Source organism: Toxotes jaculatrix, chromosome 22 (genome assembly GCF_017976425.1).
Source record: "Toxotes jaculatrix isolate fToxJac2 chromosome 22, fToxJac2.pri, whole genome shotgun sequence".
NCBI lineage: Eukaryota > Metazoa > Chordata > Actinopteri > Toxotidae > Toxotes > Toxotes jaculatrix.
The window spans coordinates 8,571,952-8,594,414 of NC_054415.1; the positions used below are offsets into that span (position 1 = coordinate 8,571,952).

The window sequence follows — 22,463 nt, forward strand, 5'->3', positions numbered from 1 at the left end:
AGAATTGAGTTAGGGCGGGTACACTCCCCTCACTGAAAACCAGTCTGCTCAATGGCCTTCCCAAGTACAGCAGCTCAGTATGCACAATGCATTCCTTTAGCTGAGTGCCCTAAGAATACAACTTCCTGTACTCAAATACAGCACTTTGTCATATCTGTCAAGCTGTCAGCGTACAGACTTCCTGCATGTAAATGGGGTCTGTGCGCTCGTGGTGGTCACTCTTATAGAATTCAAGACATTAAATTCAGGACGTAATGTAATACCAATCTCTTAACCGCAACAGAAGTGCCAAGTATGCGAGTTTGCATGTATGCATTTAACACTGAGCTCCAGAATATCCCTTAAGCTTCTCAGTCACAACACTCAGGCCCTTTGACCTTTGCATTTCTTACTAATGTATGCACGCAGTGCTACTATTCTGCTTCACTGCACTTCCAAGATGATTAATTCCTAAAATGCAAATCTAGCTGCAAATGTGCTGAAGGGTAATTTCACCAATAACTGACATAACATTCTGCTTGTGACATTCTATTTAACAACTAGCTAACTGGACATCTGCCTGTACTGTAACAGCAACAAAATCACACAATCAAACTTCCTCGTGTAAGCAACAGACATTTGGTGGCACTTTTGTATTACTGTATCATTTATGTATCTGCATTGCTTCTATAAAAGTTTTTTGTCTTTCTGCATGTGTGTGCATGTGTTGGTGGGGGTCTCTATGGAAGCACTGTCTCCATGTGGTGCCGCCACACTAGTGGAAAGTGCCATACCTGCTCTAATCCCTCTCATAAGCTCTGCGACAGAGAACTGATACAGGGTCAGTGTGGTGTCAGCTGATGTGGACATCAACTATAAATAACTTTTAACAGCACTGAGTTGTTGTGGTGATTGGTTACGGTTAATAGGGTCAAATTTTACAGTATAGTTGAGCAGCCATTTATAAGTTCCTTGCTTTTTCATTTTCCTGGAAGATAGTCATTATGCACATAGCATTAGGACTTGCTCTCTATCTGAATTACACAAACAAGAGCAACAGGGTCACAAAACAAACTGGGAAGTCCTTACCCTTAAACTATTTCTGTCTCTCACACACACAATGATTCACTTTAATAGCTGTACATTGCTATTAATAGACGCACGAGTGGGGTGTATACTCAGAGAGAAAGCACAAATGCTTTGCCTTCCTCTTTTTTGGAAACTGGAATTTTTCAGTCACAAACAAAAGTTGTTGGAAAGAGACACATGCTGTTCTTCTGCTTTCTCCCTCACTCACCCAGTTTTCATTACTACCTGGCTCAGTGGGTGAAATGGCAGCAGGACAGGGTGTGATAATCCTCTGCTCAGCTGTTACCAGATCTGTCCAACCCCCTGTCTCGCTGTCTATTGCAGGTGATGAGGCCTGTGTTCATCACTCCCTACATACACACACACAAACAGATGCAAATACTCAAATTACATGCTTAACAGAGATGATTGTGTTCTCTTAAAACATGACAGTCTGTGCATAAAGCATTAGGATTTCCCTATTTATTTTGGCCAAGATCAAATCTGCCTTATGCCTAATTAATAAAAACACTATAAATGCTAATCATTAGACTAGAAAAGGTTACACATCCAAACCCTAAACACAAAAATGTCACTGTCCAAAAGTAAAAAAAGCCCAAATACCAAAGTATGTAAATATCAACCTTTTATTGGAGTGTACAATGTAAGAGTTCATTATTTGTCCAGCCTCTTTGATAAGGCTTGGCGTCCATAACATCTTATTAACCGAGTTACCTACAGAAGCTAACATCAGCGAAAACATGGCTAGGTGTTTTTTTTTCCCCATAAAAGTATCTTGATATTTGACAAAAGAGGTCAGTTCTTACATCAAACAAGTGGCAATTTGTCTCTCAAAGACAGAATTTAAAGAGGACACCAACATTCCTCTTTTTGCTAAATAGAAAATATAAAGAAAGAAAAACATACAAAACAAATTGTTTCTGTTCTTCGGATACTTGTCACACTGTGGGAATTAAGTTCTGTCTTAGCTACAACCTAAGAATATGCAGTTAGCTACTTTTTTTTTTTTAACGTTTCTGCCTGTATAATTTTCACATTGAGCCACTGAGTGCTATATGCAGCTCATTTTCACAAATTTCCCAAATCTACAAGCAATGCAAAAGTTTCCATATTAGACTGTAATGTAAGGAACTGCTGAAATAAGAGCTTTAAACTTTTATTCTGCTTTGAGCCTGACTAGATGGGTTTTCCACACTGGGCCAATCTGTAGTCACAGGGCAGTTTTTTTTTTTATAATCCTTTGCCGTGACTGATGAAATCATCTAGTATTCATCACTATTTTCCTTTGTGGCAAATCCACCTTTATACAAAGCATATTCCAAGAATTACTGGGAAAAATTATTTATGTGGATAAAATACAGGTTGACGCCTGATTATTTGGTCTTTGTAGGGAATAACTGACCACTGTCTGAGTTTTCATATAAGCACTTCTTATGTTACACCTCATTATGTACTAGTTAGTCAAGACAGTGTTGATTCTTGTTTGAATAATGCCATGAATCTAATGTTTGTCCCTATATGGTGTCAGCACTTAGTGTCTACAACAAGGAAAACAATACTTTAGTCCTGCTGTTTCTGTACAGTAACTTAGCATATGGACCCATTTTAAGCATCAGGTGTGTAAAACTAAAATGTCTTTATTCCTCAAGCTTTACACGATGAGTGACCTGATTCCAACAAACAGGCATTTATTAATAATCTGTTTGCTACTGTTAAAAAAAATCAAATGAATCTGTAGTGTGACAGTGACAAAAAAAAAAAAGAACAAAAATTCACAACAGCCAGCCATAGCACTGAGGGCTATCGCCATGCTTTTACGCTATGTAGTATGGTGGGTTAAAGGTTAAAAATGTTTGACATCCAAGTGTATTTAGCCTCATTACTTAAAGCATATGCATGTTCCATAATGATACAGACCTGAAAATGTCCTGTATTGATGCAGCGAGTCTCCTCTTTCAATCTGTGCAAAAATATAACAAGACTCAAACTCTGGAGCAAATTTACAGTCGACAGCAAATGAAGCTAAATATTCCAAAAAAGAGCATTTTCTTTTTTTCTTCTTTCTTTTAAGAAAATATGAGTGCTAAACTAGGATCATCTGAATAAGTAAAAATAAACTACAGAGCAATAGGGTATGAAAATAGTTCAATTTTTTTTTTCCTCCTGACAAACAATGATGACATGATTAATGAAGGTGCCGACTTATTTTGTGAGCCTTCTCTTCAATCACTGACCAAAAGAAAAAAAAAAACATTCAACTCTAAGAGACAACTTGATGTCAAATTGCACATTAATCTGGGGACTGGGGACATAGGAGAGTGATGAGAAGGAAACCTGTCATGGGAGGCTGAGTGACAGATGGAGGTGATAGGCATCAAAGAACTGGGGACGTGAGAGGAGGAGAAAAAGATGGGGAAAAAAAGGCAGAACATAGTTAAAACGACAGGTGAGACATATCACTATCAAGAGGCAGACATGGAACAAACAGGAACAAAGACAGACGTGACAAGGATAAAGAAACAACCTAAGATATGAGAATGACAAACAGATTTACAGATTAAATGAGGTATTGCACAGATTAATAAAAAAGCATAAAGGCAACAAAAATATACAGCAAATTGATAGAACATTTACATTTATAATTTTGAAATTAAAGATTTCTTTATAGAAAGACAAGACAATTTTTAGTGTCATAATCATCAGGGGTTGGGTAGGGGAGGGGAAAAAAAAAAAAAAGGAAAAATTCGCTAGTCGTCCCACTCATCATCATCCTCAAAATCCTCATCATCTTCATCATCATCATCCTCATCTGTGGAAGAGAAGACAGCGTTCACATGGAATCAACTAAAACAGCTGGAAATGACGCTCTAACAGACTATGAAATAACAAAATACACTACTTTAACTTTCTGTGTGTTCAGAGAGTCAACCTTCACTTTTTTTTAATGCATTTCAAGAGCTACTTCCAAGCAGGGAAGAAACATTTCCTCCCATGAGAAACTTGAAATGGAAACAAAGAATCACAGGGTTGTTTGAAACAGACGAGGAAGTGGTGAAAGTCCAATTTATAATTTGGTGACCAAGTGTCATCTGACACACAGAGAAAATGACGCAAAGTCTAGCCTTAATGTCAAGCCGACGCACTGAGTGGCTGCAACTGCTGTTATTTTAAGGCAGGATTTTGTACAGTACAATTCAAGATGTGGATGTGTGTTTTCATGTACCTGAAGAGTGAATAGCCTTGCTCCTTTTCTGCATCACCTCCATCAGGGCCCCTACGATGCCAGCCGAGGGGGCCGGGGTGGAGGGAGCTGAATCGTTACTGTCTTCCCTCTGTAAAGAAGACAGAACAGTTAAAGCACAGGATTCAGATTAATACCCAGTCGACTGAGAGGTGAGTTGTGTACGATGAATCAATGCTGACCGTTTTAAGTTGGACTCCTTGCCGGATTTGGTCCAGTAGTGCGTCTCTGCCGGTGCTGGACACTGGCCTCTCTTTCTGCTCCACCTTCTTCAGCTGGGTGCCTTCTCTGATCTGACTCAGCAGCGCCGACTTGTTCCCGGATGAGGGCAGGCTGCTGTCCCCTCCGTTAGCCTCCGTGGGCAGCGGAGGAGCAGGGGGTGGAGGGCCGGGTGGTGGTGGAGGAGGAGGGGGAGGAGGTGGACCTCCAGTACTTGATGGAGTTGAGGATGAGGGGGGAGGAGGCGGCGGGGGAGGCGCCACAGGAATTGAGGCATGAGCTGGCGGAGGGGGAGGCGGGAGAGAGCCTCGGCTTGGAGGGGGAGGCGGTGGAGCGGACATGCCTGGGCGAGATGGAGGGGGAGGTGGGGGTGCAGAGATGGGGGCTCTGGAAGGGGGAGGAGGTGGGGGGGCACCTCGCCCACGGGCAGGAGGAGGGGGGGGAGGAGCTGAGCCGTGGTGTGGGGGTGGGGGTGGAGGGCCGCCTCTGGATGGAGGGGGTGGAGGAGCTGAGGGGAGAGAAAGAAGAATAAAACAAAAATTTATAGTTTGAACAGAAACTTGTAATAATCACTGTGCATCACTCAGAGCTCTCACTGCAGCCTGGAGGAACATTTCCTCTACAAATTACTTTCATGAAGAGGCAGCTGGAAGATGTGGAAGGTCACAAAGGATTTCACAGCATATCTGTCCAAAATGCTCGTCAGTTCCCCGACTCTTGCTTTGTCAAGCCATGCAGTTATAAAACTGAGCCACAGGGGGCAGCCTTTTCACATGTAACGGGTGTTAACTTGTGAAGGAAAAGTCTAATGAAACATTCGTCAACAACCTTTATTTTTTCATAAGAAATGATGTTAATAAGCTCAAACTTGACCTCAAAACCGACAGGAAATGTATAAGAACCAGTGGGTTTGTTCTGAAACATGCTTTTTGTTTTCCCTTATTAAGTCTGGAAAACTTGTTTGTACCTAGTGAACGCGAGTCTGACTGCTGGTTAAAAAGGTGTCAGTTCACATGCAAAGTGTTTACAGAACAGCAAACCACAAGTAGAGTTTACAAGTGTGGCTAAGCCTTGCATTAGGCTAAGACAGAAGTTGCACAGCAGAAAAGTAAACACTGCATGACAATTTCATGAATTAGTCTTAAATAAGAAGCAACGCGGCACAGGAATGCTGCATTTTTGATGTCTCTAGTCGTAGTCATAAAGTCCAACTCAGGTACTAACAAGGGTGAAACAGCAAACACTGAACTAACTTAAGGAACTGCAAAAGCCTCACACACTACACAGTTGAATTCTGAGGTCATATTACAGTCCAACTCTACATGCACAGTCATGAGCTGTCACAGCAGGTCATGCATGGAAACCTACCACTCCACCTGGGCGGACCTGGGGATAAAATCACCACACTAGTTAGATTGTCTTAAACTGACAATCAACCCATTAAAACACACGATGAGTGTCCTGCAAAAACATGCACATACATCGCATTTAACAAAACAATCTCAATGAACATTTCCTATATCAAGTTACCAAAACTCTCCATTGAAACCAATATAGCAACATTTACGCTAAAGCTGAACCTTCGCCTACATCTCTCTCTCTTTCACTTTTCCTGTCCACATAGTAAAATCTAGTAAATCCCCCAATTCACTTTCACTACTGTATCAGTAAACAGGCTTTCTCTTTAGGGCAGAGGTGAGTGTGTACTTCCAACTGCATATCTGCCTCACCTTGTCTCCGTAGCTCATTTTTGACAGCTTCTACGCCTCCTTTCTTCTCAATGAAGTCGTAGATGACCTTAGAGGTCTCCTTGTCCTTCAGCTGAGCCTCGGAGATGCCACACATGTCAAACAGGTTCTTTAGCTCTGGGTCCAAGTTATTCAACTGAAGAAAAAAAGGAAACAGAGGAAGACATGACATTTGGCAAATGTATCTATGTAAAGTGCTGAAGATGCTGCACTGTAAATATGGGCTCACCGCAGTGATAATAAGGTTAACCTTTAAAATGGAAGTGCCATGATTTACAATGTGGGTTATATATAGTAGCACAAACAAAGACAGCTACTGTAATAATACCGTATTATGAAATGCTTGTGAATAGTGTACCAGGTGATAATGTGTGAAGTAAGCACCCATTGATTTAAACTCAGGGAGTTTATGGTATTCAACCACTAGAGAACAGAAACAAGCAAATGTAATAAAATAAGGGAGAAACAATCAATGTTTTTCCTCAGGCACATTTAAACTGGAGCTGAAACTGGCAGCGTCTTCATGCACTGATACTGTATCATTACGGCCTCATTGAACTGAATCAGCCTCCACACCACAGTGACTAAAACATGCTGGCTATGAACAGACTGACTTTCCTGCTGCTCTCGTAACTGCTCATGTGTGTACACACTCCTACACATACGGCACATAATCTCATGGCCTATATATTAAGATCTGTGATGTGATTTTACTAGTTTTAATCTGTATTTATGAGCTTTGCAGCTCAGTAACACATTAACTGACTGAGGTTGGTTCAGTTAGGATTACAGGGATGTCTGAAAAAGCCGTCTGACATTGGCTCTTACAAATAGCTGTTTCATTCAGGAGCTGAATGGGAGTAGTTATTATTATTCTTATTTTTTAATTTTACACTTTGGTGTGACACTTTTAGCCGACTGACTAAAACAAATGAAATGTGACCAGAACACAGCAATGATGCTGCCACCTGGTGGTGTGGTGTAACACTACCAGGTTGACACCCTGGAAAAAAGAACTTCTCAATAACCTGGATTTTAATACAAATTAGAACAAGTCAGGCCCCTTCCTTCTTCAACTGTTTCCAGTTTTCCTATTCTGTTTTTGTTGTCAGCACAGATGAACTAAAGCCATGTGACACGCTCCTAACTTTACTGTGTTCATACTTCTTGGTTGTAGGCTAGTACGTCATGTTGCAGTTAACACTTTTCCAAAATGGTGTTTGATTATCTTTTTAAAAGTGGGATCTGTAGGGCTTTACTTTTACTGTAGGTAAAATGCTCCTTACTTTATCTACAGTAAAAGCAAAGCACTTTAAATAGGTATCTATGGTATAAGGATAGAAGGGAAGAGAGACTAATTTAGCGGCTAAGATTATAAAATATCTCTCTTGCTCATTTCTGAATCCACTCATTTGTGCTTCAGCTTTGAGCCTGAGGATTTGAGAGGTGAGCAAGCTTTGTTCGACTGACGTCACCCATTCAAATCAATCTAAGTCCTTGAAAGCATTAACTTATGAAACCAAATCATCTGAATTTCATCTTTTTCATGTACAGGCAGAATAGGACCTCTGACCTGAATGATCTCATAGTCAGCACGCAGTATAATTACTGATGATGCTTTTTGGGAATGAGTCCATGGATTATGCAGATGCAGGTTGATTCTATTCCCTCCAAAATCTCCTTGTGTAACACTCCTGACGACTTGGCCACGCAGCTCGGCTCAATATTCTGGAGCTGGTATTAAATCTGAAAAATCTGTCTGGAAGGAGGATGTCCGACTGGCAAACAGATAAGCTTATGGGACAAGTTCTAAGAACATCTAAAGGTCACACAGTCCGACAAGTGCAGGCACGCATACAAACATGTACACAATTTGACATTAGGATATGTGAACTCTGCTTACATCAAAGCCTGTGTTTGGATCCCATCCTACATGCCCAATGTGCCTGTGAGAAAAGCAGAACAGGAGAGGATGTGAGATCATGTAAAAATTAAAAGACAGAAAGACATACAGATGAAAATCAATTAGCTGTTTACTGAAAGGAAAACACTCAGAGAGCCCAGTGATAACCTGCAGTATCTAACGAAAACTCTGAAAGCTGCCACTGATATCATTCCTGAAAGCACAGCACAGATTTTCCTGCATTATTAATCTTTTGCATATTCCACGGGATGGAAATCTGAGCAAAGAGAGTCTGGATTAATACCTCCCCCTGATTCACCAGTATTTATATGGACAAGAGGGATGTAGGGACAAGCCCTACGACCTCCTCATGTGAGTATAAAGCCTTTGTTGCACAGGGTTATTCAAAGATGCTGTGTGCAAAATTGAGTGACAATTGGATAAAATTTCAATGGAAAATGGTGAAAAAGTTTTCATGTGCAAGTTTGCATCTATTGTAAGGGAATGACAAATGATCCATGACCTGAAACAAACACAACCATTGCTGGAGCCCTGGGACTCACTGGAAGTTGCTCGGTGTGCCGATGTCTGCCTTGGTCAACCTCTTCCTCTTGCCCTTGCCCTTTTTCTCCCTCTTGGGAAAGGAGGAGTGCACAATGTTGTTCACCTGAGAGTTGTTATGGTAACGATGAACACTGTTGATCTCCGGGTTTTTGATGTCGACGGTGGCCATGGGCAACGTAGGACCTGGAAAAGTGATGGAGACCGTGCTAAAGTTAACACATGCAATGCACAGAGGACAGTGATTTTATTGAAACAAACACAAAATGGGTTGTGGGCTTTTCCATCAAGTCTGCAGGAGTTTCTGAACATAACATAATCCATTATTTAATGGCTACTGCAGACTCTGTTTGGCTCAAAGAGAACTGGGAGTTTTATTTGGGCTTAAGGGTGAGAAAGTGAGTCAACCTTTGTGGGATTATAGCGTCATCTCATTACTGCCGCTCAGGATATTTGAACAAAATGACAGAACGGGTTAAGAGAGAAAGCTGATACTGAACAAAATGTTACTACAAAAGACTGACAATGCCTCTGAGATATAGAGGTTTGCAAATTTGTTGTAAAACTTGTTCTGTCAGTTTGGTGACCTACTGTCCTCTGCAAATAACAATCATTCTGTACTGCCATGTACTCTAAAGTTCACCTTTGCAGACGCTGCACGTCTGAAACAATCATCCTGTCAGCTGTGTAAATGGATATTCTTTTATTTATTTAACACAATTTCAAACAGGCCTGGCCATGATTGGTAGAAACAACAGTGAATTACCAAACTATCAATATTAAATAGACAACACAACATTCCACAAGATCTCTGAAGGATGAACATACTTTACATTCCATTTTAAAGGGTAAAAATGCCTACAGTGATATACAAACACCAAAGGTGTTTGTATATCACTGTAAGGAACAGCATAATTTTTTTTTCTTTTCAAAACACACAAAAAATTTGACTAGATGCTGGTGACCAGGGCATACCTGCATACCCACATATCCCACTACAGCTCATGGGAGTGTGAACTGCAAACAACCAATCACAAAGAGCCAACAACAGCTCCACTTCACACATCCAGCCAAACAACATGGTGTTCAAATCAACGACAACACTTCAGCCCACTGCAAAACGTCCACCAACAGTACCAGTTAGTATTAAAGATTCTGTTACTGCATGTAACCTCAAAACAATTTTCTCTGCTTTGTAGATTTGTACCATGTATTCACCACATTTTTGCTCTTTAAAAGGAACTGAATCACCACCTAAAACAGTTACATGCTCAGTGTAGTTTCATCACAACAGTTCCCACCAGCGCCTCAGCTGCAGCACATACCTTTGACACTCTCACTACAGGGACTTTTGGGAGTTTTGATGGGCGAAGGCGAGGCTGACCGACTGCGTCGCCTTCTCACCCTGTCCCAAATACACCCACCCTCCTCTCTTGCCGTGCAGGTGGTCATACCGACATCAAGAAGCATTTTGCGTCGAGCGGTCGGGTCGGAGAGAGATGGGTACAGTTCGTCTTGTGGGAGAACTAAGCAGTGCAGGGAAGAGAGGCAGCTACCTGGACCCAAACCTCCACTTCCTACTGCTGTTCCTCCTCCACCGCCCTCACAGTTAAGTTCCTCGGAGGGAGCAGAGAGGAAGGTGGTGCAGAACATCATTGTAGCTGACAGCTAGGCATGAACAATATGGTGGGAACTGAGAAGATCTTGGTTCAAACAAAATGACTTGAAAGTAGATTGTCTTCTTCTTCTAACACACCAAACAGTGTTCTTAACCCCAATGAGGAAAGACTGCTTCCCAAAAGGACAACTTCCTCTTACAATCGACTTAAGCAGGTAAAACGTGAAATCCACTTGTCTTGTTTCTGTCTTCTTAGGTAAAAGGTTTCTTCTCTGCCGAAACCTAAAAACAAAGATGATCCCAAGGGTTTGGAAAACACCAGCAAAGACAATAAGCCAACTTGTGACGGCCTTGGTGCAACAGTCTGCATTTACTGAATTAATATCTTCCTCAGACATCTGGTGGAGTTGACACGCATATTGTCCGAGCCGGGAAGGCAGACATCCAGCAGTGCCATCGGAAGGGTTAGGATTCAGCCAACACTTAGCCGGACAACAGCCAAAGTTTACTCTTCCTCTTAGATTCCTTCCATTACTACAACAGCTCCCTTCTATGTATCTTGTTTTCCCGGTCTCTGTTTCTTTGCTGTATCTGTGCGTCTGAGCTCTGCATATTTTGTTTCTATTTTGCAATCATATTCTGTCCCTCCGGCTTTCCATCTCAGCAGGGTGTACTGTTAGATTATCATGCTCGGATTGGCTCGCTGCGATCATTTCCCCACCCACCTCCACTGCTATCTCCTCCCATTCCCTGCAAAACACACAAATGGATCTAATCCCAGCAAATTATTTCGGCTTTAGCGCTGGACTTTATGTAACCATTAAAACCCATCCATGGCATAATCCCATGTTAATCTCAGGGGTTTCTAAAACATGATGAATCTGTGGGGTGAGAGAAAGGGTGAGAAAGGCAGAGCAATAGTGGCAGACCAGAGAAAGAGAGAGAAAAGAGGGAAATAGATTAAATGAAGAGCAAAGGGCAAATGGGGACAAATGATGAAAAGCGGAGAACTGGAAGGGGCAGCAGGAGAAAAGGGCAGAACAGAAGGAAAGAAAGACTGGAGCTGATCAGACAGTAACACGGCTATGATACAGTAATGGAAGTGAGAGTGAGACAGATGGAGACGGAGAGAAAGTATTCCTGTGCGAGGACAAGGATGACTTCCTTTGGAACTGAACCAATTTACAGACCAAGAAGCCAGAAACTGAAACCATGCATGACAAATCCAAGATAGAAACTGGTATGAACATTTGTGCATGACAGCACGATTGGGCACAGATACATGGAACATGCTGCTTTTAGGTAACACTCGTCCTTTGTGATGGTGATCTTAAAAAAAAAAAAAAAAAAAAAAAAAAAAAAAAGCTACAAATCCCGACTCAAAGACAAAAGGCTGTAGAAGAAGTCAACCATCAGCTCTAAACAGTTCACTGTATAGCTACCAGTTACATGTTGGTTTAGGGAGATCATGGGTAACCATATATGGCATCTGATCTCATGTGATTCAAAGCAAAACATCCGCAGGCCCAGTACTTTAAGCTGCACTGAATGAGCATCAGCTAAATGCTTAAATGTGTCATCTTGTGGAGTTAAGACATCTGCATGGCTACGTGCACACACACACACACACACACACACACACACACACGCAGACAGATATATTAATAAGCCAGCTAGGTCAAATCATGCTGCCTGTTGGTCCAAAACTGGTTCATCTCCCGATCCTTCTGTCTCAAACTAGGCTGTGTGTCTTGTGCCGTATGTCCAAAAAAAACTGTGCATATCCACAAATGTATCCCATCTCTTTAGTCATCCAACCATACTGAGTGGCAGCGTGAGGCCATGAAGGACATTTGTAACTCACAGAATTAATAGTTGTTTCTTTTGAGCTGTTCCTGGAGCTGCACCACCACCTTCCACAATTAGTTTTTCCAGCTATGAACAGTTCCTCCATTTCCTTTGTGCATGGCACTGTATGCAGTTGTTTCCAACACAGAATATGACATGCTATGTAAACCGCATAGTTTGCACAATAATAGGGAAAGATAATACAGTCTTGAGTTGGTGCCAAGTAACACAAAAATCCGAAATGATCCAGAAACTCCACCTATCTGACATACCATACCAAACACAAATGTTCCCCAGTATCATCAGACTGGTTTTACACTTTACACTTATGGTCAGGAAATAGTGGAAAACATACCATTCGGAGGGTCGCGTCTCTTCTCTGTGAACACACAGACAAAATGAAACCATTACAATCCTGTGCTAAGTAGTGGGTTGGGTTAGTGAGAAGCCAATGTGTGTGAGAGTGCAGACGTATAAAGAGAAGAGAGTTTATTGGTTTTTAAGTGCAGGGCTCGGCGGGATTGGAAAGTTTTTCGGAAAAATTGCCAAGCAAAGTGTCCTGTTAGTGTGTTTAGGGGATGTAAATCAGACATTCTTTTCATTCATTCACACACCGCAGCTAATATTACATCAATATATAAATGCTATGGTGCAAAACTGTCTAGAGGACAATACATGTCTCTCCCACAGCACTATAAATATTATAAACACTAATACATTAAAAACACTGACACACATACACACACACAGGAACTTCAAAATACTGATGGCTTGAGTTTTCCTTGGCTGAAGGTCAAACAGAAGAAGCCTTGTAGATAAGATTAGGGCACCAATACAGAAGGCTGAAGGGGAAGAGATGAAAGAGAACGATCCATCTGAAAAGTCAGGAAATGACCCGCGAAGGAGGAAGAAGGAAGACGGACAGCTTTAATCAAGCACATGATGATAAAAGTCAAGCACTGAGTGCCAATAATAAGTTTAAGAATTCATCTGCATAGCTTTGCATAAACAGTGTGTTTTCAATTGAATCCTCATGTCTGTTCAGATTCTTTTTTGTGTGACCTATGTTATAGTAGAATTCTGAAATCTGATCATACTCATTTACACATGAGCCCCTGAATGGCTGAAGCTGAAGGAGGGTTTGCAGGTGGTGTTACCAACAGCTTTAGGAAGTGAGAAGAGATCACAGCAGATCAGGAGAAGAAGAGCGAGTAGTAAACAGTACCAGGCAAAAAAAAAAAAAAAAAACCTATACAATTTTCAATACATGACACTTTGGTAAAAAAAAAACTGGTTTAAATAGACAGGTCCAAAGTACATCTCATATGTCAGCTGGAACAAATCAATCCAGTGCCTCTAAATTTATTTGCTGCATGTATTGAAGTTTCTTTTGCCCAGTTCTGTGTTGTCGAAAACTGTAAAAATGACAAGTTTAGAAATTAATGCGATCTTGTGCTCACAGATCAGTCAGATAATTTCAAGCCAAAATCTCCTACAGCAGGCTATGTCACTATGCTTTCATAGTGATATATTTTGGCTTGGATTGTTTTGAACGATAAAAATTTACTAAACTTGTCATTTAAAAAAAAGAAGGGTTAGCACAGTAGGTAAGCGTGTAGGTAAGTCGGCAGCAGCAGTAAGTTGGTACCAGTTTTCCTCTGTCTTCTCCCAATTAGCTCTGACACATGGCTGTAGAAACGCTTGGTCTCCTCCTCACTGGCAAAGTTCAAACCCACTTGGCATGTCTGTAAACGCACACACACACAAAACACAAGAGAAATTAATTAATTAATTAATTAATTTCCATGACTGAATTTCCACACCTATTTCCAGTGAATAGTCCCAGCCTTATCGCCACACTCAGAGGTGCCACATACCTCATGGTCTAGTGGAGTCTGAGCCGCTAGACCACTAGCTAAGATGTTTGCTCCACAAATAAAGGGGCCTTGTCACTTTAAGTGCTTTAGATTTACATGATGGGAACAGATGCCAACAATATCTGGAATGAATTTCTGATGAAGTAAATAACTTAGTAGCAGATTAAAACTTCAGCACATATGTTTTGTTGTGCAAAATCAGGTGTGTGTCTCCATTTCCATTTTCTTATCGTTTCCTGAGAGCAAAATTTGGACCTCCTAATCCCATCATGCAGTCAGTGTCAGTGCAGGTATGTAGTGTTCATAATATGGCAAACAGGAGCTCTTTGTTCAACCAAAGGAATAGAGTCACACCTTGTGAAACAGGTTAAAAATTTACTTTACAGTACAAGTGACAAGTGATAATATATTTGCACTAGTTGGATAGAAGAGTCTTTGAGAAGACTGGATATGTCTTGAAGAAATCAGTGGCTTTTTAATGTGGGACCAAGGCTTTTCCATGAATAGATACAAATTAACAACAAAATAAAAATAAATACATTAACAACTCACATCTCCAGCAAATGTGATGAAATAGGGTTTGGGGGTGTTGATGCTGAAGTTGCTGTACAGCTCCTGTTCAAACATCATCTTACCGTCCTGAGGAAAAACACACAGACAAGCACAAAGGACAGTAAATGCAACAGGCCTTTAATGACATCCCACAGATTGTGCTGTGCGGCTATAAAAACAAAGGTTCATTAGGAGTTTCGGTGGTACACCACTGTTGATATTCATTGGGGTAAGTACAATCACTTGGTCTCCTGCCAGTGTTGGCTAGTATAGCAATAAACCACAAAGATGTAATCACCAGTGCTGTTTGCTGTGCATTCACTTACCCTGATGTCAAAGACCCTGATGAAGTAGGATCGATTGGGGTTGTCTTTGACCAGACAGGCCACCCCGCAGCATCTCTTGTTCCAGCTGGAGTTCCTATCTGCTGTGAACACCTGGACCACTGCTGAAGACAAAGACTGGAGGAAGGGAGAAAAGAGAGGGAGAGTCATGCTTATCCTGTGATGCTTAATGGACAGTACATGTCCAGCGTGGTTTCTGCAGACATGTAAATGTATCTCACAGTGCTGAGGAGGAGAATGAAATTCATACTATAGATCAAGTATAAAAACAGCTTGCTTCCTATAAAACTAATTAAACTGTTTACAAATGACTGGAGGTAATGAAGGCTTCAAGGTTTCTGTGAACTACCATAATATTTTAAGTTTCACTAAGTTTCTGTATGACACACAACATTACAGAAGTATAAACCTGGTATCAGTGAATTAATTAAACTACTTTGTTAGTTCTTTGTTACCTAAAAACTCATTTCACTGTGCAACTGATCATGTTAATGAAATTATTTTTCATTGTTTGGTGGGCAGCATGAAAGTACAGTGACAACAGTAACTGCAGACTGAGTGACAGGGTGACGGTGACTCTGCGGGGGTCAAGTTGCTCGGCCCTGCAGTTGTCCATCAATGTCAAACGCCTGACACGGAAATATGGTTATGAGACGAAGACACATCCTCTCCACTAAATCAAAGCAGTGGGAGGTAGTGAGATGAAATATGTCACTAACAAAAACCAGAACTGATTTTTCTCCTCATACAGCATCACTGTGAGAACAGAGCCTTATAATGAATCTGAGATAGTTGGTCTTGTTTGACACAGTTTGACATCACGTGTACACTTAAATAATGTCCAGGAAGTCACCAAGGACACAAACTACCCTCAACTACGGCTGCAAGCTGAGGTCACTCTGGTTGTATATTAAGGACACGGCAGGCATTTGAGCATCTTCCGAAGCCTAAATTCCCGTAAGGATCCATGCTATATTAAGACTGAGCCCTCCCCACACGTAATGTCTTAATGACAACACATGGTAAAATCAAGTATAAGAGACATTTCAGCTTTTGTGTAGCATCTTCCATGCTGTGTACCAATATTTAAGCACTCCACAATCACCTTCATTCACATTATTAGTGAGATGAAGCAGTGGGGTTACAAGCAAAGAAAGGAAAAGGCTGTTAACCTGTGACTAACCATACATGCTAACAACACACCTGTAGCACGCTGTACACACATCTATGATCATAAGACCAGATCAGACTCCCACAGGTTTTACAGGTTGCTCCAGGGATTTTCTCACCCCAAGGGGTCCTAGTTCACAGTCATTACCACACAGATGAAAGAAAAAGCATTAACAGGGGAAATGCCTGGTGAGTTTTATGCCTTATCAACTCAATAGTTCCTGGAATTTTTGTATAATTTGGGACAACATACAGAGCTCTTGTGTGGCTATGCTTCTGCTTTCAAACGTTTGTCTCTTTTCAGATTGCTTGCTTGATTTTAAACTGACCATCACGAGTCAGGTACAATACATTTATTATAACCCAGGGAGAACCCAGGGAGAAATTCCTGTCCCTGGTCGTAATACTGATAACAGCAACAACCAATGTTTACAGTATGAGTGAATAGTGGACACAACACAACTTGTAGCAGTGTGAAGAATTGTGACCAAAGTTCAGTACAATAAATTCCACCCTTATTGTTTCTGGACCATCTGAAAGTGCCACCATTTAAGCAGGTACTTTTGTGGGGAAGAATTATGATCAAGGTAATGTTCCTGAGTTCCTGTGAAAGTTCCTGGAACAGTTCCTTCTGAGGAAATGATCTGATTACTAAGGACTGATTCTCACAGGGTTGTTCCAAACACTAATACTATGCTTTCTCTGACGGTCATTAGGACTAAATGTTGTTAGTGGTCTTGTTTTTAAAGACGTACAGTCACTACTGTAGACTAAATGCAGCGAAAGCCAGAAAAAAAAAACTGTACACAGAAACAAGCTATTGTACAATTTTAGGTTTGGTTAACCTGTAAAGCTACCAAAAGGCTAGTAGCAGTTACGGCTAATGTTGCCACATTGAATGACTAACATAAGTCTGCACATGAGATAGCAGAACCGCACGTGCACTTGCAGAGGAATCGTTACATCACAGTGATGGTGAATGACGCTGCAGAACATCTCATCCTATCAGTACGCTCTCCCACAGCCTCAGCCGCATTTATCAACATTATGGTATTGATTTCAACTGTATAGCCCTGTCCCCATTACAGTATTAACAGGCATTAAAATTATGTCCTTAAAGAGGCAACTTGTCTTTCAGCACTGCATGCACAAGATATTTTAATTCATATTTATACAAACATTGAGTGTCTTGGCAGCGTGGCAGCTCTTGATTGTTTGGATTCAGATCAGCAATACCTAAGATCAAAACAATAAGGATTTCTGCTTTATGATGGAATTGCTCAGTAACAGTGTCCAGGCTCTGAGGCCCTGGGGTTTCATCTGCCCATGGAGGACTGATTGTTTATGACAGGGCCAAAGGCTGCAGGAAGTGGAGCTCTGTCTATGGCGTCATCAAAAGCTGACAAACCCACTCTCACATACAGACTCTCCCACAAATAAATTCTCCATCTCTTATGTACTTGTTCTCAAACATGCTCATTTTCTAGATCTGTACTGACTTAAGCTGTACAATGGTGATGCAGTCAAACAAGACCACAGGAGCTGTGCGGGTGACACACACACACACACACACACACACACACACACACACACACAAAACAATGCGAAATGATGACTCTGGTCAAATGTAATAACCAAAGACCTCGCTGATATTTAAGTGTCATATTTTCAATTCCCCTAAAAGCTTTTGTGTATTAAAGTGAAGTTTTGAAAGAATTAATAGTTAGATGAGGAACACACAGGCCATACAATTAGAAGTATATGTTCAGACTCTACATTTTGAGAATGAAACATAAATAATTAGGTCTGTGTCCTTATTTTACTTTGAAATTCACCCATCAACCATTTGGTCGAGCTGTTCTGTACTGGCCGAAATTAGGCCACATTGAACCTCTTCACAAGATTTCCTGGAGGAAGCAAGTGAAAAGTGCTGAAAAGATGTGAAGGAGGTGGAAGAAACAGAGGACAGGATAAGTGGCTGATACAGAAAGGCAGTGTGGGACCGAAGAGGGAGAAGAGGTGTAAGAAAGGAAGGAAGTGATGTACAGTAAGAAAAATTAGGTAGGAACAGATGACAAAAGTTACTATGGAAGGAGAGAAAATTAGAAAAGGGGAGAAGTGGAGGAAAAGAGGAGTCATGTTCCACTTCTCCAGCACAAATCACCACAGGAGGCCGACCACGGGACTTCCTGTAGGACAGGACTGCTGATCAGGCAGTCTGCGCGCACACACACACACACACACATTCTCTCTCTCTCTCTCACACACACACACACACACACACACACACACACACACACACACACACACACACACACACACACACACACACACACACACACACACACAGTGTGAATTGGACCCCTTCCACCTTTTGCCCAGTCAGACAGTGCTGCTGATGGCGAAAACACCACAAGGAATACCAATGACTAAAGACCACTATGTATGTACCTATATGTGTCTCTCATTCTTTATGCATATGAATGACAGCATGACTTCACCATGCAGAATGCGGGCTGAAATACTTTAAGTGTATCTGGTAACTTCCTATGTCCACTTTTCTGCTGCAAAATAAAGCTACTGGCCACACGGGAAGACAATGGAAGAATCTAATGGTAAAATGCTCACAGAAGCTGTTGAATATCACAGACACATACTAAATAAAGTGGCAGCACTGGAATAATCAGTTTATTTATTATTGATTTAATGAGCACTTTCCATTTTTAGAGGTAGTAAAATATTTTTTTGACACAGTCCAAGTCACAAGCAACAAGGTCAGCCACTGAAAAACACACAAACAGGCAAGGAGAGCTTTCAAAGAATTAGTATACAAGAGGCCTTCTACAGGTTGAATAAATCAAGTCAGTTGCAGAAAGCCAGCTGAGGGCTGTGCATCTTATAAAGGATGACAGTTTAAAGAAACAAAGTAAAGGTGACTCCCTGATGCTTACATTTTTTGCATAATAAGTACATTACATAACACACAATCACTCAGTCAGCCACTAAATCACTGGTGGGCATTTTAATTAGATTGCTCAGGGAGACACACAATGTCTGCCTCTTCCAGTCTCCCTCTCCCCCTGTCTCTCTCTCTCACACACACACATACACACTCGGTCTCACCCTGAATGCAAAGACGTGTACAGACACACAAGAGCGTAGGACTGTGAGGAATGTTCTTGATTCCTCGTCTCTGTCACATGTTGGGTGACACAATTACCAGAATGCCAGAAGAACGTCGTCACTGGATTTTTAAAAACGGGTTGCAGAGGTGCAGAAAGACAACGCCTCAGAAACCTGTGTGCTCACGTCAAAGGGGGGGGGGGCATCCCAACATGTGACCACACAGGCCTGACATACTGTGTCATGGGACAGGAAATGTGGCCTTTCCAAAGCAAACATGCGTGGACACACAGGTACTTCATAAACCGAGAGCGTGGCTGCAGTGAGGTGAGCGGTACTGACAAAGAGGAAGAGCCCTTTCTTTGTCTCACAAGCATACCACCTTTACTATACACAATTAAAGGAAACTATGACCGCTATGGGGAAGTAACCTGAGAACAGGCAATATGAAACTTTACACTATAAATGAGCAATGCAGATTTGTACACTTTTGTCTCACCTGCACTGACCCACATCTATAGAGGAAACTTGATTATGCTACAGGAAAAACATAACACACCTTGACCAACAGGTGAAGGCATGACATTCTTTCCAGATTATATCACTGTGTGACATTTGCAAGACAGGAAGGCAGAGCTATCAAGCAGATATGACCAGAAAAATTCATCAGACAGAAACAGTCAACTATGAATGGATCTCATCATTTTTTGGGCCCCTTACTAGGAAGAGTATTAACTGACCAAAGGCTGTGTTACATACACACACACACACACACACACACACACGCACACACCTTGTTGAGAAAACAGGCTGATTTAGCAATAACCCTTATCGCTGGGAGGACCCACCTCTACAGAGAAAGACTTGCAAGTGCATATTACTGCCGTAAAGGTGGTGCACAGAACATTTATGGGCCACAGCATCTATAAAGCATGCTGGCTGCAAGATACTCAAAACAACAGATCAGAGGCGACCACTTATGCCACAGTACCCATCTGAGTATGCATGTGCACAAGTATTAGTATATTAAGTCTATATACTGTTTACTTTTCAGTCTGGGTGTGAAACTACTATCCACTAGTGCTGAGTGCTGAGAACAGTAAACACCCACTGATCTGATGCCCCATTTAATATTAGTTTTCTTTCTGACAGTTTACATGGTTGATGAATATTAAGAGGTGCCAGCCAGTAGGGATGTTTAACTAATAAGAAAAAGTAGAAACCTGTCCTGTGAGATCATAAAGAGAGGAAATCAAACACTGGAGAAACTCGAGGATTAGCTTGTAACTGTACAAGCGTTGATGCAGATGCAGATGCCTCACTATAATCTGTTGGTTATGGAGCTAGCTACAGACATACTGCACAAGGAGGACATAAAAATGAGTCAGCTGAAAGCTAAACGTCTTACGTAATGTCAGACTATCTCTTAATATTGAGTCGTGACATTGCCCTACTGATCTTGACTGCAGTCACACTGGGTACAGCAGGATACTCCCACTGCTCTCTCGTCAGATTATGTGACTGGCAAGTCTTGCATTAGGAGGACTTTTAGCTAGTCAGCGCTGTCCTCAGCCAAGTCTGCTCGGCACATTCTTCTCGGCACATTCTTCTCGGTGGACACACTTCCCGAAAACAGCCAAGGTTCAGCTACGTTATGTAATGCCAGTGCTAAAAAATCACTGTTTTGCCCCTGGTCTCCGCTGATGGATTTAACAGCCCCCAAACCCCGACCATTAAACTGCACTCTGCCAACGCTGGGCTCGGAGTGGTTAGTCTCTGTGACGGAGGAATTTCAGGATTTCCTGGGTGATTTCAGGTGTGTCAAGATCTAAGTTGAAGGCGTACCAGCGGAGGCCTTGGGGCTGGAGTGAAACTTGCTGTTGCCGAAATGTCACCGTCCCGAACGGGACGTTAAAAACAGTCGCTAGCTCCCAGCCCTCCCTCGTCGCCTCGGCTGTCAAAACAGACCAACCTCTTCAGTTGGAAGTCTCAACGTTTCCCAGGGAAAACACACGCGAAATCACAACATCAAACTGTAGGCCACAAACACACCGTTACACCTCACAGCTAGCTTTATCTCCCCCTCTCAGGTCAGGAAACACGAAGCAAGTTAGCTATATTAGCTTTTTTCTTAGCCACCTATCATACAACAATTTGATGGAAAAAAACTTACGATGCATTTCCTGCCAAGGTGGTTGAAAAGGCATTCATTTTCCTGCGGTGTCAGTAGTATGGAACCGACATTTGTTTGCCGCCGTTGCGGCGGATGTCCACTCATTATTAGTGGTCAATGTATAAAGTATGCACCGACTCTAACTCGTTATATGCGACCCAAAAAGATACATAAACAATCCCTCGGTCATCCGTGGCCTTCCTCCGACCCCCTCACACCGGTTAGGTTTATCCCGGGGGTCCGCAAGACTGTGGTGCCAAAAAAAAATGTATGCCGTTTAGGAATGCCGTGCGATGTCCCGCTCCTCTTTAAAATAAAGTGAAATTTGCAGCGACTGAGCGAAGACGGAGACCGATAAAAACTTTCCTGGGAAGTCCGGCCGCTAGAGAGCCCGGAGCCAGTTCCATCCAACATGGCAGTGTTGGGACGAATCCACTATCTGGGAATAGGGTCCGTTCATTTCCCAACTATGTCCTACATAATCACCAAGAAGAAAGCTTGACACGGCAAACGGTGAAAAGTTTATATATAGATATATTTAACATTCAGGTATATTTTCTAAAAAGTCCGACGAACAAATTCTGCTTTATAAATTTACAATTCTCAGCACACGCTCCATGGAGATGGTCTGGTCCTGTCCGCCCGTGGCTTTTATGACAGGAATGTGTGCGAGTGCAGAGTGGGAGGAGATACGAAATAAGGTGCAAGTTCCCAAGATAATGTAATAATGCTCCTTGTAAGAGGAATTATTGAACTGAAATTTAATGCAAAGCTAAGCCTACGCTTAAATGATCGCTTTAAGGCTGCATAGATGTTCATAAAAGAACCACAGAAATTTTAATTTCCCTCTGATGATGAGAATGTGCAATTTTATTGTTGAAGTCAGAGAGGTCAGGGTATGGTTCAGGTCTTATGATATCCTACATGATAAATATTCCCTGGGATATAAAATGATTCAGCCCCTGAACTGAAATGCCTCTGTGTCAATACAAAGGTCCTTCCCTTTCACTGCAATAAA

The 22,463-nt window shown here is 41.7% G+C and overlaps 2 protein-coding genes across 5 annotated transcripts in view; both read right to left on the reverse strand.

Moving 5' to 3' along the window:
• LOC121176572 overlaps positions 1 to 1,810 on the reverse strand; it is a 20,432-nt gene extending 18,622 nt beyond the window's left edge. Inside the window, exons 1-2 of the mRNA XM_041030664.1 lie at positions 1,787 to 1,810; positions 1,277 to 1,402 (exon numbers count right to left, since the gene is read on the reverse strand). Coding sequence (XP_040886598.1) covers positions 1,277 to 1,402; positions 1,787 to 1,810 — 150 coding nt within the window. The remainder of the gene's footprint in view (positions 1 to 1,276; positions 1,403 to 1,786) is intronic.
• Positions 1,302 to 22,007, reverse strand: waslb (WASP like actin nucleation promoting factor b). Of its 4 annotated transcripts, XR_005892802.1 has the most exons (13): positions 21,446 to 22,004; positions 14,962 to 15,096; positions 14,636 to 14,722; positions 13,855 to 13,951; positions 12,562 to 12,585; positions 8,743 to 8,926; positions 8,180 to 8,222; positions 6,259 to 6,412; positions 5,897 to 5,914; positions 4,492 to 5,036; positions 4,292 to 4,400; positions 2,986 to 3,877; positions 1,302 to 1,418 (listed from the first exon to the last, which is right to left on the reverse strand). XR_005892802.1 is itself a non-coding variant. In XM_041029680.1 (12 exons), exons 1-12 carry the CDS (start codon positions 21,548 to 21,550, stop codon positions 3,816 to 3,818), a joined length of 1,563 nt encoding a protein of 520 aa, XP_040885614.1. In that variant the 5' UTR covers positions 21,551 to 22,004; the 3' UTR covers positions 2,037 to 3,815. The 4 variants fall into 4 exon arrangements, 3 of the variants coding, with proteins under 3 accessions (XP_040885614.1, XP_040885617.1, XP_040885616.1); XM_041029680.1 differs by lacking the exon at positions 1,302 to 1,418 and having other exon boundaries at positions 2,037 to 3,877; XM_041029683.1 differs by lacking the exons at positions 1,302 to 1,418; positions 12,562 to 12,585 and having other exon boundaries at positions 2,037 to 3,877; positions 21,446 to 22,007.
• Positions 22,008 to 22,463: the final 456 nt, after the last annotated feature.